Source organism: Mirounga angustirostris, unplaced genomic scaffold (genome assembly GCF_029215605.1).
Source record: "Mirounga angustirostris isolate CCGP_5_RB_7025 unplaced genomic scaffold, mMirAng1.0.hap1 SCAF_13, whole genome shotgun sequence".
NCBI lineage: Eukaryota > Metazoa > Chordata > Mammalia > Carnivora > Phocidae > Mirounga > Mirounga angustirostris.
The window spans coordinates 16975034-16994818 of NW_026991721.1; the positions used below are offsets into that span (position 1 = coordinate 16975034).

Here is a 19785-nt window from a genome sequence, read left to right on the forward strand (position 1 = left end):
AGCAGGGAGCCGGACACAGGGCTCGATCCCAGGACCCCAGGACCATGACCTGAGGCAAAGTCAGGCACTTAACCAACTGAGCCACCCAGGCACCCCTGTGATTTGTCTTCCAATCACAATGCCCGTATGTGTTACCAGTGAGGTCACTGAGGTCCAGAGAAGGCGAAGCCTTGGCCACGGGTACAGTCGGTGCCCAGCCGAGACGGCACGGGCGTAGGCAGTCTGAGGTCAGCACCTGCACGACCGGTACCGCGTGACGCGGCCGTCTCCGTGGTTTAAAGTAAGAAAGTGGTGGATCCACACATCCGCTAATTCTCCCTGCCTCCTAAAACCCTAAAATGACGATTACGACAAATTTTTAAAAATGAAGGCATCGTCACTCTAAGATCAAGAAGATGGGAGACGAGCTGAAGCAACAAAATGGGGAAGCTGAAAAGCAGAACGAGACGTGGTGGCTGACTCTCCGGGCCCAAGCAGCCGCTGAGGAAAATCAGCTGAGAAAAACCCGAGGTCGCCCGCTGTGGAACCCCAAGTGGGGGCAAAGATGAGGGACTTAATGCTGAGACCCCTCCAACCTCTCTCCTGCTCATCTCCTACAATGATAATTTTGACAAAAATAAAAACCTTAAGAATCTACTAAAAAGAAAAGAAACAACAAGCATAGTACCAATTTGGGGTAGTTTTTTTAATTTTTTTTTTTAGCTTGCTTATTAACATTTCCGCCCACCTAAATTTCTCTCTGGCAAGAGAAAAGAAAGAGAAGCAGGACTATCTGTGGCCCCGAGTGGCATGCTGCAGACCGTGGAGAGCAGCCCAGGGGAAGGGGTATCAGAAGGTGGAAGAGACACCAGACAGTGAGGCAGGGGTGCAGCACCTGCTCCAGGGGACAGGGAGCACCGCTCGTGAGGGAGGCCACTGGAACCGGGAACCTAGGCCTGCTGATATGACAACATTCTCCTGGTCAACAGCTACTCAGAAGCATCACCCTGAAATGTCCCTACTTCCTGAGCTGCCTTAGTCACGACAACTATCACCCGCTGTGAGAACAGCCATCCAAAAAGGCTCTGCATCCTGAACACACTGCTACGCTATGACCCTAAAACATAAAAAGAGGCTTACCTCAGGAGAGTTTTTAAACCTCTGATAGTTACTATCTCAAACCTTATCTGATGCGACTCACCTGAGTCCGCTTTCCTCTCTCCGGTTTGGTGAGTCGATCTAGCGGAGGAAATCGCCCCGCTCACTCAGTCAGCTCTGTCGATGTGTATCCCCACCGTGCAGGCCACCCTTCCGTACCACCCGTGTCACCCCCACCCCCCCAAGCAGGCCTGCCTGGCCTCTTACCTGCCGCTGCATTTCTTCAATCTGCCTTTGGGGGATGCTCTGCAAAATACCGTACACATCAGATATCTTTTCTTCCGGGACAACCACAGATGCTCTAGAGAAGACACCAAAACAGTTTCTATACACCCAACGCTCTACACAAAGCACCTTGACAGACCTGTCCCGCTGCGTTCTCCCGAGCAGAAACAACACACCTGCACCCTCCTTCAGCCCGCATTCCCTCCGGCGAGTGGCTCCCCATCCTCTCCTCAGGGCCCCCCTTCTCAAAGGCCTTCGTTCTCTGGCCTGCTGCGTTTCCTCACCTCCCTCCATGCCACCCGTGTACTCCAGCAAACCATGCTCTGCCCACCACGGGGCCTGTGGGTGTGAACTTCCTGCTCCCTGGTATACTCTTTAACTTCACTGCCTGCTCTGAACGAACAAGGACTTTCCTCATTTAGCTCCCTACTCAAAGCCATTCACTCACTCAGCACGTATTTACGGAGCCGCTATCACGTGCCAGGTGCTGGGATTACGACAGCGACCGAATCAGACAAGGGCTGGGGCTGAGCACCACGGGAACACCTGCGGGAGAGCATTCTAGGCAGAAGGCCCTGAGGAAGCAGCATGCTGGGAATGTTCTGGCAACAGCACGGAGGCCGGCGTGGCTGGAGTAAAGAAGATGGAGAAAACCAGGAGGTAAACAGGGGAGGGGGGCGAACAGCAAGCGCACGGGGCCTTGCAGGCTGTGGTAAGGACTCGGCTTTAACTGAGACAGAAAGCCATTAGAAGGTTTTAGGCAGAGCTGGCATGATCTGATTAAGTTCCAACGGGGCCATTCTGCCTAAAGTGCTGGAAGAAACTGCAGAAAGCAGGAGCAGAACGGCTGGAGACGGTCGCAAAATACAGTAGAAGAGCCGGGGAAAGTGGTGAGGACTTGCCCGCAGGTCAGACACATGGGTGAGGGAGACAGAGGGCTCAGCAACCACCCACCCGTCAGGGCATTTAGCAGGGTTTCCCATTTTATTTGTACCAATTAACTTATGAAAATCTGAAACCCGCTCCCCAGCAAGACTAGTCTGTTAGGACGGAAACCACGCCTGGTTCCACTCCCCAGCAGCCCCTGAGCACCTGGTACATTGTCTAGCACACATAGTTGGCACTTAGTAAATATTTGCTAAATAAGTGCACGATTTCTATTGTACAGATGGGAAAACTGAGGCTCAAAGAAAGAAAGAAACGATTTGGCAAGATCACAAAGCTAGCCAGGGACAGAGCTGGTTACCTGAACCTGGGCCTTCTGGCTCCGAATCCAGAGCCCTTCCACCACTTACCCATAAGGACAACTACCCAAGCCGGTCTGGATTCTCACAGGAGTATCTTTCCAGCCGTGGCTCAGGGTCACTGCCTCCATGAAGCCCTCACCAACTCCACTGCCGGCAGAGGTGTGCGCCTCCTCCTCGCGCTTCTCCTACCATCCCACCCAGCCCGGCTGCATCTCATCGCAGTAGTCGGTCACGGCTGGTTCACCTGTCTATCCTCCACCAGTAGGCTAGTGGCTTCCTGGAGGCAAGGTTTGACCGATCATCTTTGTATCCCCATACCTAACACAGTACCTCGCAAATAAAGGGCCTCAACAAATGTCTCCACGGATGCTTAAATGACTGGAGGTGGCTCAGCACTTCTCTTAAGATAAAAAGAATTACACAGCCTCGTCTTTCAGGCTGAATGAGGCTACCCCTCTGTGCTGGGCTTCCACTGCCCCCTGTGCAGGCATCTACAAGGCACTTATCACATGTTATTAGAACGCTTGGTTTGTTCCCCACTAGATCCCAGCCTCCTTAAGAGCAGAGACTGCATTATTCACAGGAGACTTTCCAATAACTATGAGATGAATCAGTGTACAGAAGAATGAATGTTACTTGCATTGTTCAAATACCTATGGTGATCAGACACGAACAGAAATATCAGAACAGGTGGGAGAGGAGAAAGTAATTAAGTATCTGAGGCGGAGTCAAGCTTGAGAGGTATACACAAAGGGAGCTAATTTTCAATAATCTTTAACTGCCAAAGTCCTGGGGAAATGAAACAACATGAGACCAGAGGGCTCTTCTGTCCATTACAGCCATAACCAAGCGGGACCCATGTTTGCCCTTCTGTGCCCTGGGAATGTCTCTAAGCTTTCACGCATGCGGCGGCACTCCCCCTCCAGCTAGTAACATCATGCAAACTCTGCAGAGTCTCTAGCACTTCACCACTGTGGCTGCAGATCACACCCACGGAGCTCTTAAGTGCAGCATTCCTTAAAGTCCTTCTGGTGACTATACTCTGCAGTTACAAGGGAGAACCACTGCTCTCGTCTTTGGTAAAAGCCCAGACAGTACGTATTTCAGGCTTTGTGGGCCATATCATCTCTGTCACAACTACTCAGCTCCGCCACGGCAGCATAGACACAGCCAGGGGATAATACGTGAGTGAATGGGTATGGCTGTGTTTCAATAAAACTTTATTTACAAAACCTGGCAGCTTCCCATATCTGGCCCAAAGGCCTCAGTTTGTGAACCTCTGCTCTAGACCAACAGACTAACTCTTCTGATGGAAAATACAGCAAAACAATCTGCAGGAGTAGTTTTCAAACCTAGGTAGGCATTACAATTACTGAGGGGGCTTTCAAAATCTAATGCACACAGAACCACTGGTGTGAAGTTTATTACAAGGTAACACTCACCTCTTCCAGTCCAGAACTTCAGAGAAAGGCAAAATATAGGAGTCTGCAATGACAACTGGGACACAGCCGGCGCGTAAAACGTCACTCAGTACCGCCTGGCCCAGCCGAGCACCACGAAGGACCACACAGAACGTGGCCTCCTGCGGGAACACAAGCAGAGGCAGGGGATCACAAACCAGTCTCGCTGACCCACTCTCTGGTCACTGCAGACCATCATGTTCTCCTGAGGGCTGAAGCCAAGCGCTACTGAGACACCCTGACCGAAAACGCGAACAGATAAAGCTCACACCAGGGGAACTTGAAAAGCTCAACTGGCTGCAACGCTTGGTGCTTCCACTCTTCAGTGTCACCTCGATGCCGCTACTGGTGGCATCTGAAATGTCCAGAGCCAACGTCCAAGTCTTTTCTGGGCCCTCAGTGATGTGACCTCCCACAGCCGGGTTCCTTCCAGCCCCACACTACGCACGCACACCGAGGCACGGGGGCTGAGCATCACTTACGGCGCTTACCTCAGCCTACCTCACAACAGAATTACTTGTCTGGGCATTTCAGGCTTTCTAGAGGACCCCCTAGAGGGAAGCTATCAACTCTCATCTTTCTACTCCTCATGGCACTGAGCAGTGTGCTCTGTACATAGAAGATATTCATTTCACGTATGCAGTGCCTTTGAAAACACGCAGATATGTTCTTCTTAGAACAATAAATCAAACAGAAAGCAAGTTTCTTCTCCCTTCCCTCCCTCAAGCCTAGTCAATGTGGGGAACGTTTCAGAAAATGAGAGACGTACAGGAGAACAAGCAGTTGTGACAGGTAAGCAAAAATAAGAAACGACCCTCTCTCCAACACTCGGTTTTTCCCAGTTTTTGCCTCTTCAGGAGGAAAAAAAAAAAAGATTAAAAAAAAAACCCCAAAACCCACTGTTTCATCTTTACAGCTAGAGAAAAGGAAAGTTCAGAAAAAAATGTAAAGAAACTCAATATGCCAAACTCCTCCAGGGATACATGAGAAAGCAGCAAGGGCTGAAGAAGAGAATCAGTCATGGCGCCTAGAGGTGCAGGTGGACAGCTCAGCCTGCCCTGAAGAGTCAGCATCCAGATGTGGACACACGTGCTGATAACCATTTTTCCTGTCTAGACAAAGGTTACTATAAATACTCCTGCTCACATCACCACTGTTATCAGTCAGACATTCCAGAGGCCACGCAGCACTTTCTCGGAGAGAAAGTATTTTAACAATCTCAGCATGGGCCAGTTCTCTTTGGAGATTGAAAAAAAAAAAAAAAGAATCACACCAGCTCCTTGCTATTTCCCCTTGAACTATTTTAAATATTTCAGGGAACAAAACTCACTTTCTCCTTTCCTAGCCCCCATGCCCTTGGAATGCCAAGCATCCTGCTTATGCTTAAAATATCCCCCAAAGGACTACTCTTACGCTCGAGTATGGAAATACTGCCATGCCCATGACTCAGGCGAAGGACATACTACCAGTAGGACATGCCGAGGGTGGCAAAACACCAACAGACAAAACAGTAACAAAAAACGAAAACCCTCCATTCCCAGCAAAAGTTGACTGCGGCCTCGTGGGCCCGCATGTCAGAGGCTCCAAGCTGCCACCTTGAAGAGGAGATGTCTCTGCATGGGCTTAGGAATACAGGGGGAAAAGTAAAACACGTTTGCCCACTGTCCATGTGACTTCTCCGCAAACCCATCGCAGTTGCGGTTCTGGAGGGTAACGGATGTCTGAAAGGGGCAGGAGTACTCAGAGGCCAAGCAGCTCTGCACAAACAGCAGACGCCAGACGCCGACGCACCTGAGGGCCCGCGTGGCTGGTAAAGAGCAGGACTACGTTCTCTTCTCCCCTTGGGTAATTCCCTGGCTGCTTGTGGGAAACAAGGCCTTTTGCTGGGGTGCGTGCTACTTCGAGGAAGGGACCTCTCCCGAGCCTGGCGGCTAAGGGCAGACACTCACCTGCAGCACCTGGGGGTAATCGTAGACCTGGTGCTCGCGGCAGCGCTTACGCACCCACAGGACACCCTCTGAGAGGTTGGTGCATTTATCCAGCACTAACACCGACTCCCCGTGTCTGGCCTGCAGGGCGTCCAGGTCTTCTCTGTACTCGGGGTGGATAGCCATCTGAGAGGACAGGAGGAAGTACCGCCGGGGACTGCAAGAGAGCAAGAAGCGTGACTGGAACATTGCCGCCGGCTCGCTGGTCAAGGTACAACAAACCCGGACGTTCAACTTACGGCAGGGAGTGGGTTCTCACCGGACTTCACATCTCTCGATTTTCTGGGAAATCACGCTCTGCAGCATTGCTTAGGATTTACAGTATTATACACCATAGGAACGTAAGGTATGACTCAGTCACGTGCCATCATTAAAGATTTTATTGGGGAGAAGTTCTTCAGGTTTTGAGGAAATGCTTGTAATATGCCAAGCTTGGACAGCAAGCTATAAATATGTATGTGCGTGCGTGGACAAAGAGAGAAACCAACCGGCTGACTACTTGGAAGAAACATCAACGTGTTACCACCATTAGTTATATCTGAGGTCTCTAATCTGAAAAGGAACTGAGAGCTGGCTGATGGGCAGTACCGGTGGTAAAACCAGAAGAGGTGAAGGACTGCTTCTGGCTGCTGAATGGCCTCCTCAGGCTACGGAGACACTTCAGGGAAGAGAGCCCCCATCCTCAAGGCCACCCGCACACAGGAAGACTGAATTGGTGTTGAGAACAACACGTGGAAAAAACTGCCTTCACCAAAGGAGGGAACCCAGTCTTAACATCTGGATAGCAAGGATGTCTAAGAGAAAATGGAGTGAAGAAAGCATTTCCATGGGTCTAGTGCCATTTAGATCTCCACAAGACAAACACACGAACACAAAGTTAGTAAGCCAGAAGTCGAGGGGGAGTTCTGGGGGGGACCAGATGGTAAGTAACTCTGCCCTGGAAGGCAAGATCCCCACAGGGCGGAGAGGTTACAGCTCATAAACTCTACACAGGCTGAGGGCCACTAGCAATCACCGTCAAAGAGATGAGTAATACAAAGCAGCTTCCAGCAAGAAGTGAAATACCCATCAGACCTCGAAGCAGTACTCACAGGGATCTACCCCGCACTGGTCTGCACCAGGGAAAGTTAATGCCATCAGACAAGCTGATACGAGTCCGCACATAAGAAAGGACCGAAACCTATATTGTGTGACCTCCAGCTCTCTCTCTTCCTTTTTCTTGCCTTGGGAGAAAGGAACGGTAAATTTTTTTTTTTTTTTTTAGTTTCTTAGACTTATTTGGGGGTTCTAGCTGGTGAACATCACCTTACCCATACATCCATAGCCAAAGAACAACCATTCTCTGACTGAAAAGGTCATCACGGTTTATCCAGCACTAAGCTTCAAGTCCCGAACACACTGAACAATGAGTGGAGAAGGGGAATGCTCCCCTTTCCAGCCAGCTCAGCTCCAGAAACTCCAGAAAACACAGCAACACACCCCACAGCCAGATGGCCTGCAAATCCTCAGGACCCTTTCTTCTGGTAATTCCTTTAAGCGGCTGAACTACAAGCAAAAGGTACTTCCCTGCCACGGTTAAGAAAGAAAGAGATGTGCACACTCTCCAAAACCTCACTGTCTAACAGCAAGTAGCCACATGAGGCCATTTAAATTAAACTTAAAATTCAGTTCCTCTCACACCAGCCACATTTCAAATTCTCAATGGCCATATGAAAGGTAGGGGGTACCTAACAGCAGAAATACAGATGGTCTCCCACCGCGGAAAGGTCTGTTTGATAGAGCTGTCCTTGATGGGTCATTCAGACCCAGACCACAGGGTAAAGGTAAGTGGAGATAAGAAAGACATGGAGTAGCAACCCATCGGGGAGTCAGTTTGGATCAGCTGTACAGATGGGTTCCTCTCATGCTGGGCAACTTTCCCCTAAGTTACAATTTACTGAACAATATGCTGAATATTTATAGCTAAAAGCAGTCCTTCTAGACACTGAAATAGACTCTTGGATTCTATTCCCAGCCCTGAGCCTCAATAATTTTTCTTATGTAAAAACATTAGTTTACAGAGGGATGACTTGGTGATGGAAAGATCACACATAAGAGCACTTGCAGATCATCTCGAAGCGAATACCATCTCCCTTCAAAGTATTTCTGTAATCAGGGCGCCGGGTGGCTCAGTCGTTAAGCGTCTGCCTTCGGCTCAGGTCATGATCCCAGGGTCCTGGGATCGAGTCCCACATTGGGCTCCCTGCTCGGCGGGAAGCCTGCTTCTCCCTCTCCCACTCCCCCTGCTTGTGTTCCCTCTCTCGTTGTATCTCTCTATATCAAATAAATAAAATATTTAAAAAAAATTTCTGTAGTCAAACTTGTCTCTTTAAACAAGAGAAAGACTTATAGGCAAACTCACAAGACAAGCAGGGTTTAAAACCACCTTAACAATGAAAGCTATTTGGAAATGAAATAGACTGGGTTTGGTTTTTATTTTTTATTTCAAATCAGAAAACTTCTCATTAACAAGTTATAATGAAATCAGCCATGCGTCAAGTTAGGGCTGAATGACCTTTAAAGGTCTTTCCAATTCCTAAGACATTGGTTCTATGATGGATCTCATGGGGCACTGGTATTTGCTGGATGTTTCTGGAAACCTTCTGTTTAAGTAGAGCTGCAACCATAAAACTGGCGATGCTCTACGCTGTCTAGAATAAGAACAGACATGCCAGTACCCAAGAGGGTGTCCACGCAGAAGGGCACAGAGTGTTGGAGTTCCAGAGAGAAAAGAGTGGTACTGCATGGCGTGGGTGGGGACAGAAATGGCCCACCCAGAGTGTGGATGCCTTTTGAGGATGAAGGATTCTACTTGGGAAAGATCTGGGAGTTGGCCCAGTGCAGGGTGTGAGAGCCCTGAAAGGGTACCCAAGGTTTCGGCACTGGGGGCAGGGGTAAAAGTAGCATGGCAACCCAGCGGGATGCTGGAGAACAAGTGCGGTTGGGAGGTCATGTGAGAATCCCAGGGCAGAGTGTTAGAGCCCGGACAGGCTGAGAAAGATGCCGTGTCGTGGGGAGGGTGAGAGCAATGGTACCAGCGCCCCAGTGTGGTGAGCAGCGGGAGCACAATGTGGGGGAGTCAGAGTCTGAGTGGGGGTGATGGAGGCAGGGGCAACACAGTGCAAGAGGGTTGAGCAAGTAAGCAAAACTACTGAGGATAAATGGGAGCCAGATTTCTCACTGTCAGAGAACGGAGCTACAAATATGCAAAGGGAGAAAACCAGAATGCTCCTGTGGTGCTGGATGGATTTGCAGATGGTGATATGAATGCATGGTTCTCAATGCACACAGATAATATAGAGACTATCCATCTACACAGATACAGAAATAAATACAGATGTTCATGTGCAATGCTCGAAGAAGTTCCTGAGTAAAGGACTCCGGTCGAGTTTCACCGTTGAGAAACAAAGTTCTATTTCAGATATTCGGTCGCCAGGATCCCTGGATCCCTGGATCCCTACTCTACCATTACTCCATTTTCAGCATAAATGTGCAGATGTGCACAAGAGTCTAGAAACATTCCCCCTGCTTGCATGCTGGTTCTCCCTGACCTGACAGATGGCTGATGGAGTGTGCCCATTTTAGCTTTAAGCAAACAAAATTGTAAGGTGGATTTGTTTTTCTTTTAAGGACTAAAATTACTAGCTAGGACTTTCATGTTTCCTCCCAGCAGTGCTGAAACCGAAGTTTAAGTAAAATCATGCTGAGAACTTGAAGTCTCCCTCAATAGGAACAGTGGTAAACTCCCAATTTAGTTCCTCGTAGAGACAATGACAAGAATTCCAGCTGAGACCAGCACAGCTGTGAGAACAAGCTATCAATAGCAACAACCCTCAGCTTCCCATTGAAAAAATATTGAGAGAGATTTAAGATAAAAATAAAAACCAAGCTCTCACTACTCTCTGTAGCCCTCAAGAGATGTGGGAATTCCCTCACAAAGCAACTCTCACAAAGCGCAACAAATCCAAAGCACGGCCATCAGGTCACCCACCCGGCCTCCTCCCAAGTCCCTGGAAAGGGTCAGGAGTCTGGAGTCTGTTTTTGCCCTTTTTTTTTTCTTCTTCTTCTTCTTGTTTTTTTGTTTCTGTTAGAGAGAAGGGAGTGTTGCTTATAAGAGAAACACCAAAACTTCAGGGCCAAACTGCAGGCTGGAGGGAAGTGGAGTGTGGGTCCAGCTGAGTTGTAGAAATCCACCAACTGGCCAGCAGAGGGAGCATGGTGCCCCAGGCAGCCTTTAGCTGTCTTCCCCGTCCTGGTAGGCTGACTCTTCCTCTGGCTAGTTATTGGATGCAGAACCTCAGAGCCTGAGACCTTAAGTGATCTAGCTAGAGATCTTCATTTCAGGCTAATTATACATAAAAACTAGGGAGATTAAGTTACTAAGAAAATACCACCACTATGGCAGTTTAAATCTTTAAAAGAAACTGCCTGAAAATAATTTTTACTGTTCAGAGGCGGTTTGTTCTTCTCTGTTTTACTGAATCTTTTCTTTTCAGTAGGTATTTTCCCTAGGTCAAACCTGAAGGGAAGGAAGAGTCCTGAAGCAACACAAGAGAGCTAGATTATACTAGAGAGATTAGGTAAGAAAGGGGGTAGAGTTTAAGCACTCTTAAGAAAGAAAGGCCCAGAAAAAAAAAAAAGAAAGAAAGAAAGAAAGGCCCAGAGGCAGCCAAGCTGAAGAGACAGCCCTGACCCTCCCCCTTCCCTCCCCCGCAGCACTGGGGCCATGGGGAGCCCACAATTCTCTGTTGTGCCCTGGGCACCACAGAGGTTTCGTGGCACCCCTGGCCTCCACCCTCTAGATGCCAGGAGCACCCTGTGCAGAACAGAGCGAACACACCAGGTCTGACCGCTCTCCTCTGAGAGGCTGGCTCTTGGCTGGTGTATGGGAACTTCAGTTTTAGGGGAGTTCCTAGCCTCCCCAGAACTGATAAGAGTGGCTTCCTGTGCCCAAACTGTCTGTACAAACAATATGGCTTATGTTGAACACTCACTTTCCTCCTGGAAATCTGAAATGTTGGCACATGCCCAGCAGAGCCTACGCATGTGATTAGCTCCCGATGAAAACTGGGGGCACAGAGTCTCTAACGAGTCCCCTGATAAGCAATATTTCATGCATGTTGTCACCACTCGCTGCTGGGGGAATTAAGCACATCCTGTGTGACTGTGTGACATCACTGGGACAGGACCTTTGATGCCTGCGCCCAGTTTCCTTGGACTTCACCCCGTGTACCTTTTCTCTTTGCTGACTGTGCTTTGTCTCCTTTTGCAACAATAAATCATAGCCATGAGTGTGACTATATACTGAGTCCTGAGCTTCTTGGCAAATCATCGAAACTGGAGGTGGTCTTGGGGACCCGACACACACACACACCCTAACTCACAACAGTCAAAAAAGGCTCCGTATATTGCCAAATGTCCCTGGGGAGATAAAATCAACCCCCTCCCATGTTGAGAACCACCAGCCTAGCTAGGCTTGGTCCAAACAGGCCTTCAATAAAGGGTTGATCTGAACTGCAGTGAACTGAATTAAACAATTTCCAGAACAACTTCGGGGGAAAAAAAAGCAGAAGGTTAAAAAACAACTTTCAAAAATCACACAACTGATTTAAATTTAAGTAAATGTTCACAGAAGCAGCAAGTAGAGAAATAAAATCTTTTTTCTAAGTTTAACTGACTTTTCTCCACTATTACAGTTTTATAATACCTATTATAATGTATTTATATTACATTATAATATCTATTATATCTAATGCTATGTAAATATGCCAAATTAAGATCCTAGATATGTGACAGAAACTTGTACCACCCCAAAGGGTACCAGCTGGGCACACTGACACAGATCACCCTTTCTCATTACAGAAATCTAGTCTCAAAACAGCACTGGGGCTAAAATTAACAAGTGAGGAAACAACAAATGTTGGTGAGGATGCAGAGAAAGGGGTACCCTCCTACACTGTTGCTGGGAATGCAAGCTGGTACAGCCACTCTGGAAAACAGTATGGAGGTTCCTCAAAAAGTTGAAAAAAGAGCAATTGCACTACTGGGTATTTTATCCAAAGGATACAAAAATACTGATTTGAAGGGGCACATGTACCCCAATGTTTATAGCAGCAATGTCTACAATAGCCAAACTATGGAAAAAGCCTGGATGTCCATCGACAGATGAATGGATAAAGAAGATGTGGTATATACAGAGAATGGAATATTACTCAGCCATCAAAAAAAATGAAATCCTTCCATTTGCAACAACATGGATGGAACTAGAAGGTATTACACTGAATGAAGTAAGTCAATCAGAGAAAGAAAATTATATGATCTCACTCATATGTGGAATTTGAGAAACAAAACAGAGGAGCATAGGGGAAGGGAGGGAAAAATAAAACAAGACACAATCAGAGAGGGAGACAAACCATAAGAGACTCTTAACTATAGGAAACAAACTGTTGCTGGAGTGGAGGAGGGTGGGAGAGATGGGGTGGTTGGGGAGGGTATGTGCTATGGTGAGTGCTATGAATTGTGTAAGGCTGATGAATCACTGAACTCTACCTGTGAAACTAATAATACACTATATGTTAATTAATTGAATTTAAATTTTAAAAATTTTAATTAAAAAAAACACAGCATTGAACCATATCCTTTTCTCCAGTCTCCTCTGTAAGAATTATTTTGTATTTTCATCTTGATGATGATCAAAAAAAATTAGCTCATATTTAATGATAAATACTGCTAAGAGTTTTTCAATGTCCAAGTTTGTATTTAGTGGGCTAATAGGAAGAGAGGAAGACTTAAAATGTAAATCATGTATAAGTACAGTAAAATGCTAATTGCAGAACCTAAGTGATGGGCATACACATATTCACTATGCTGTCAAATTTTTTAAACACTGCTGCCTGGCTTTAAGATTGTCATAACAAAATGGTGAGGAGAAATATGAATCAGGCATCTGTACCAGATGAAGATAAATGATGTCACAATATGCCAAAGGGAAGCTTCCTAGTCAAACAGAAAAAGTGGTAGAGAGAAGTATATCATCACCCCACTGGCAAACCCCATAGGCATGCCAAACCCCCAAAACCTTAATTAACTTTACACTCACCTTAAAAGACACAATCCAGTTTCAAAGAAAAAGCCTCAGCTATATTGTTAATGTGAATATTATTAGTTTTGTAGATTTGTTTGCATTTAATTTGTAAATCTGTTTTAATTTTGAATTCCTATAAGCACAAAGAGTTTAAATTGTTTTTTATCTGTACTTATTCCAGTTGCATTATTTAAAAAGTAATCAAGATGCAAGGGACCTTGAATAGACCAAAACAAACAAAAAACAAAACCTTAAAAAAAGAACAAAGTTGGAGGACACACATTACCAAATTTCAAAACTTACTATAAAACTACAGTCATCAAGACAGCGGGGGAGCGCCTGGGTGGCTCAGTTGTTAAGCGTCTGCCTTTGGCTCAGGTCATGATCCCAGGGTCCTGGGATTGAGCCCTGCATCAGGCTCCCGTCTCTGCGGGAAGCCTGCTTCTCCCTCTCCCACTCCCCCTGCTTGTGTTCCCTCTCTCGCTGTCTCTCTCTCCATCAAATAAATAAATAAAATCTTTAAAAAAAAAAAAAAAAGACAGCGTGGTACTGGCATAAGGATAGACATATAGACCAATGGAACAGAATTGGGAGTCCAGAAATAAGCCTAAATACCTATGGCCAGTTGATTTTCAACAAGAATGCCAACATCATTCAATGGGAAAAGAACAGTCTTTTCAACAAGTGTTGCTAAGACAACTGGATATCCACATGTAAAAGAATGAAGTTAGACCCCTACCTCACACCATATATTAAAATTAACTCAAAATAGGGGTGCCTGGATCGCTCAGTTGGTTAAGTGTCCGACTATTGGTTTCGGCTCAGGTCACAATTTCATGGGTTGTGAGCTCGAGCCCCACATCAGGCTCTGTGCTCAGCAGGGAGTCTGCCTGAAGAGTCTCTTCTCCCTCTGCCCCTCCCCCGAATCCTGTTCTCTCTTTTTCTAAAATAAATAAATTTTTTTTAAAAATCAACTCAAGGGGCACCTGGGTGGCTCAGTCATTAAGCGTCTGCCTTCGACTCAGGTCATGATCCCAGGGTCCTGGGATCGAGCCCCGCATCGGGCTCCCTGCTCTGCGGGAAGCCTGCTTCTCCCTCTCCCACTCCCCCTGCTTGTGTTCCCCCTCTGCTGTGTCTCTCTCTGTCAAATAAATAAAAAAAAAATTAAAAAATTAAAAATTAAAAATAAATAAAAATAAAAATAAACTCAAAATAGACCAAAAACCAAAATGTAAGAGCTAAAATTATAAAATTCTAAGAAACCACAGGTTTAAATTTTGTGATCTTGGATTAGTCAAGGATTTCTTATGTATGACACCCAAAGTACAAGCAGCCAAAGGAAAAATAGATAAATCAGACTTCATCAAAAGAAGAAACTTTTGTGCATCAAAGGACACCATCAAGATAGTGAAAAGACAACCTACAGGATGGGAGAAAATATCTGCAAATCATATATCTGATATGCGTCTAGTAAGTAAAATATATAAAGAATCCTTAGAACTCAACAAAAACAAAACCCAATATAAAAAAAAAAAAATGGGTAGATGACAAATAGCCAAAGCAACCTGAAAAAGAAAAACAAAACTGGAGGCATCACAATTCTGGACTTTAAGCTCTATTACAAAGCTGTAGTCAGTCACCAAGACAGTATGGTACTGGCACAAAAAACAGACACACTAGAACAGAATAGAAAACCCAGAAATGGACCCACAACTCTATGGCCAACTCATCCTTGAAAAGCAGAAAAGAATATCCAATGGAAAAGACAGTCTCTTCAACAAACGGTGTTGGGAAAACTGTACAGCAACATGCAGAAGAATGAAATTGGACTGCTTTCTTACACCATACACAAAAATAAATTCAAAATGGATGAAAGACCTAAATGTCAGACAGGAATCTATCAAAATCTTAGAGGAGAACACAGGCAGCAAACTCTTAGATCTTGGCCATAGCAACTTCTTACTGGACACGTCATCGGAGGCAAGGGAAACAAAAGCAAAAATGAGCTACTGGGCCTTCATCAAGATAAAAAGCTTCTGCACAGCAAAGGAAACAATCAACAAACTAAAAGCAACCTATAGAATGGGAGAAGATATTTGCAAACAACATATCCAATAAAGGTTTAGTATCCAAAATCTATAAAGAACTTATCAAACTCAACACCCAAAAAACAAAAAATCCAGTCAAGAAATGGATAGAAGACATGAACAGACATTTCTCCAAAGACGACACAGAAACGGCTCTCTCTCTCTCTCTCTTCCTAAAATAAATAAATAAATCTTTAAAAAATAAAAAATAAATGAACCCACTGGAGTATATACTTTGAAAGAGTAAATTTTATGGTAAATCAATTATATCTCAATTTAAAAAATAACAAAATAACAAAAGAAAAAGTCAACTCTGGGAGTCCATTAACAGAAAAATCCAGAAAGTTGACCTAGGCAGTAAGTTCATGAACTATTCAGTCTTTCTTTGTATTTGCCTAACGGCAGAAAAATGTTTCAATCTCCCCTTATCTAAATAACAAAATCTGCTACATCTAAAATAAGTTCCAGAATTTGGTCACCAGGCTACAAAGTACAACACACTCTGATTTCTCAAAGAATCCATAAAGGCATCCAAGGGGAAGTTTGGGATGCTTTGCAAACTATTTCCTTAAGACTCATTTCTGAGACCAAATCCTATGTGTGGATTTTTAAATCTCACCCTCTATGATATTTCTAGTGTGGCAATATACAAATCAGTCACCTTCATAAGTGAGCACATGGCACACAAGAATACTACCATTATCATCACATTTGTTTAAAGTTTATTGAGATTCTCACTGTGAATTAGCACAATTTTAAACAGACTACATCAAAAAAGGCTAGACAAAATGCCCTACACATCCAAGCTGTCAGCTCTTCTCGTTTATTCACTCACATGTCAACAATATGAACCCATATGCGACAGACACAGCGAACATGGCAGTTAAAAAACAGACCTGGGGGGCACCTGGGTGGCTTAGTCGGTAAAGTGTCTACCTTCAGCTCGGGTCGTGATCCCAGGGTCCTGAGATCGAGTCCTGCGTTGAGTTCCCTGCTCAGCGGGGAGTCTCCTTCTCCCTCTCCCTCTGCCCCTACTCCTGCTCGTGCTGTCTCTCTCTCTCTCAAATAAATAAATAAAATCTTAAAATAAATAAATAAATAAATAAAATAAAAACAGAAAAACAGACCTGGCACCAGCCTCACTGCAAAATCCACAATCCCAAGCAGAGAAGCTGTGAGCAAGTCATAACAACACAGCCCAGTGACTGGTACAGTAGGAGAAGTGGAGGCTGCTATGGGGGCATAAAACAGAAGAACCACTCCGGGGGCCTAGGAAAGTGCCCCTAGAGTGAGAGATACTCAAGTTCAAACCTAAAGGACAGGCAGGTCATCAGTCTGATGAAAATGAGGAAGAAGACTTCCAGACCATGGAAAGTATTTGCAGCCCCCGCAAAAAATTGAAAGAGCAATGCTCATTCTAAAAACTAAAAGGGGAAAAAAAAAAACAACAACCTAGAGATGGAAAGAGTAGTCACGTGCCAGAGGGTCGTGAAAGACATTTAAGGGGTTTGGGCTTTATCCGAAGGGAAATGGGAAATCACTAACAATCAGGTTGTGGGGCAGCAAGACTAGAGGCAAGGAAACCCAACAGGGGCCCGTTTCCAGGATCCAAGGGAGAGATGACAGTAAGCTGGTATGCGGGGGGCGGCGGGGGGTGGGCAGAGGAGATGGAAAAGTAGGCAGATCTAAGAAATATTCAGGAGGGACAATCAACAGGACTTACTCTTCTGGTACAGGAAGTAAGGGAGAGGAAGGAATTAAGGACACCAAAGGGATTCCAGATCTGGAAAGCTGGGTAGACAGCACTGTACATTCACTGAGCCAGAGAAAACTGAAGGATAAACAGGGGTAGGGTGGGGTGGGGAAGATGGCAGACTCCCAGCCCCTGGCCTGTCACCAAGGCTTCGGTTCCTGGGACACCCAGCATGCAGAACCTCATCAGCATCTCACAGCACACCTGGCTGAGCTGAATGCCCCTTACCCTGGTCCCTTCTCCGGAAGGTCCACCTCCGCTGACAGTGGACTGTAGACAGGAATGCTGACATCATAGCCTTGCCGGTAAGTCCACGTAGAAAAGCCACCACCAGCCAACAGAGCCCTGAAAGCAAAGGATTTTGTCAAACAATGAGAAAGAAAGGTCTTCATTCTGATAAGCTCGTGGGAAGGGATAGGAGTAACTGGGTCAACAATAATATCAACAAAGGCCTGTTTCCTGAGTCACTTGTCTCTGAAGACACTGTGCTCAATGTTTCACAGTCATACCTCCTGGACATCGATCCCTGAGTTAGCAGCCTTCTTCTGGGGTCCTAAGTGGTCTTTCCTTCTTTTCCATTTTTTTAAAACACATCACAGCCCAGAGGCTACCCTGTGAACAGCCCCTCTGCTACCTTATTCAGATTCCATTCACCTCTCCCCAAAGTCCTACCTCGTTCCGCAACACTCACACCAGCAAGAACAGACAACAGGTCTGCACAGGAAGCCTGCTGAGACAGTCGCTCACCGACCCTCTGGCCCGAATCTTAGGTGACAATGGGCACAGAAAGCAGTGGGGACAGCAAAGTATCTCATCCCGTGCTGCGCACGCCCCAGCCTCTCTGCAATGCCCACCCCGGCAGGTCCCTCCGTGTTGTCCCAGAGCTGCGTGTGGATCATGTGGTCTCCACCAGCTCTCGCCTGCATTGCAGTTACTCAGTCCCCGTACCGGAAGCATGAATCCACAATTGGACTGTTAGTGCTTCACCTGCACTTTGCACGCACTAGCTTTTCTCCTTAATTAGAAAGCTGTGAACATACTGTTTTAATTGGATCCAGCAAACAGTACAGTGACACTTCATCAGAAAAAGGAAGCAGGTGTAGATCACACCAACTTTTACTGTTATTCTATCCCTGGGGCCCCAAATCCATCAAAATCACTTACTGGGGCAGAGTTTTGCCAGTTTCACGCATCGCACTGTCTGAGCCAAAATGTCTCAACTGAGAAACCACATTTTTTGCAATATTGATTGCTACCAATCCTCGCCCTGCCCTGATGACAACCTACATTCCCTTCGAACATGACCAGTTGAAGTTCAAAGATTTTCCAACCACCCCTGGAAAACCCAATCTGTTTCTTTAAGCGTTATGAGACCAAGAATTGGTTAGTGAGGTAAAGTGCAGGCTAAAAACCTCTCCAGCTGCCAGTCTACTCTGTAAAACTTACTGACTATCCTTAATACCAACATACGGTCTTATTTTTCCTGATCAGCATTTAGCAGTGAATCCATCCACCATGAATCTGGGCCGATGCCATGACAGCAGGCAGACTGCAGGGGACCCTGTGACCTCTGTGCAGAGAAACAAACATGGATCCAATATAGAGACACCAGGCAATTCAGGTAAGCCAGGGTGGTGGGTGATTAGGTGATTACACTCACAGTCCCAAAGGAAAGGGGAACGAGCAAGGGGCAAGAAAGGAAGCAGGTGTGTATCACACCAACTTGTACTATAATTCTGTCCCTGGGGCCCCAACTGTTGTTACTCTGTTCCAGGATAGTAGGTTGGGGGTTATGCACTGGTAGGGGGAAAGCATGCACTCGGAAGCACGTCCTACGTCACAGATCATACACTCGAGATCTCTACTTGTGACCTCCGCAAGGGCCAGGACTGCAGTCAAACAGACCTCACACCGGCCCTGCTACTGATAAGACTTCGACTTCAAGTCCCTGTATCTTCTTCTGCCAAGGACTCCACACCATGATAATGGAGACAATAGCGTGAGCTTCCCTTGCTCTACAGAACACGTTTTGCATTGAGTGAAAAATGCATTTCTGAAAAGCACATTCTGCTTTCCTATTATGTATCCCCAAATCAGAGATCAGTTCCAAAGCTACAAGAGACTGAATAGAAAACTTGCAGCTAAAAAAGCATTAATCTGATGATCAGACTTATGCCAGGTCAAGCATCACGTCACTCGAAGTGTCCTGCAGCATTTTTAGCACGTTGCAGGCCTTCCTGACGCTAGGACACGTCCTCTGTCATAGAGCCCTCTGCACGGCCTCACACACTCCACCATCGCTGCTCCAGTCTGTCCTCAGATGTTCTCCCAGTCCTCCTCCCATCTGAGTGTCCACAGGGCCTAAACACAGTTCGTCTGCAAGCACATCCTTTGCTTTCTTTTGAACCATGCATGCAATCAGGCTTGCAAATTCCTCAAATATAAAGCTTCAAATTTCGCAAAAAAAAAAAAGCTGACCAATTCTATTAATCATCCTTATTTGTTTACTGAATCAAACAAACTATTTAAAAAATATGTATGAGCCAAGTAAATCTGAACAATGGCTAGATATTTGATGATATTAGATTCCTATTAAATTTTTAGATGTGAAAATAGTACTATAGTTGTATTTTTAAAAATCCTTTATCGTGGAGAGATTCAAACGGAAATAATTACAGAGGTAATGATATAACATCTGGAATTTGCTTCTAGATAACCTGGTAGGGGGTGGGTAGGAGTACAAACCAATGGAGACCAGCCCTGAG

The 19785-nt window shown here is 45.9% G+C and overlaps 1 protein-coding gene across 3 annotated transcripts in view; it reads right to left on the reverse strand.

Annotated features, from left to right (window-relative positions):
- The window catches only part of EXT2 (exostosin glycosyltransferase 2), a 133561-nt gene that overhangs the window by 99074 nt on the left and 14702 nt on the right, over window positions 1–19785 (reverse strand). For all 3 annotated transcript variants that reach the window (XM_045893863.3, XM_045893864.3, XM_045893862.3), the window contains 4 exons: window positions 17249–17365; window positions 6019–6214; window positions 4052–4191; window positions 1345–1438 (listed from right to left, as the gene is read on the reverse strand). In XM_045893863.3, coding sequence (XP_045749819.1) covers window positions 1345–1438; window positions 4052–4191; window positions 6019–6214; window positions 17249–17365 — 547 coding nt within the window. The remainder of the gene's footprint in view (window positions 1–1344; window positions 1439–4051; window positions 4192–6018; window positions 6215–17248; window positions 17366–19785) is intronic.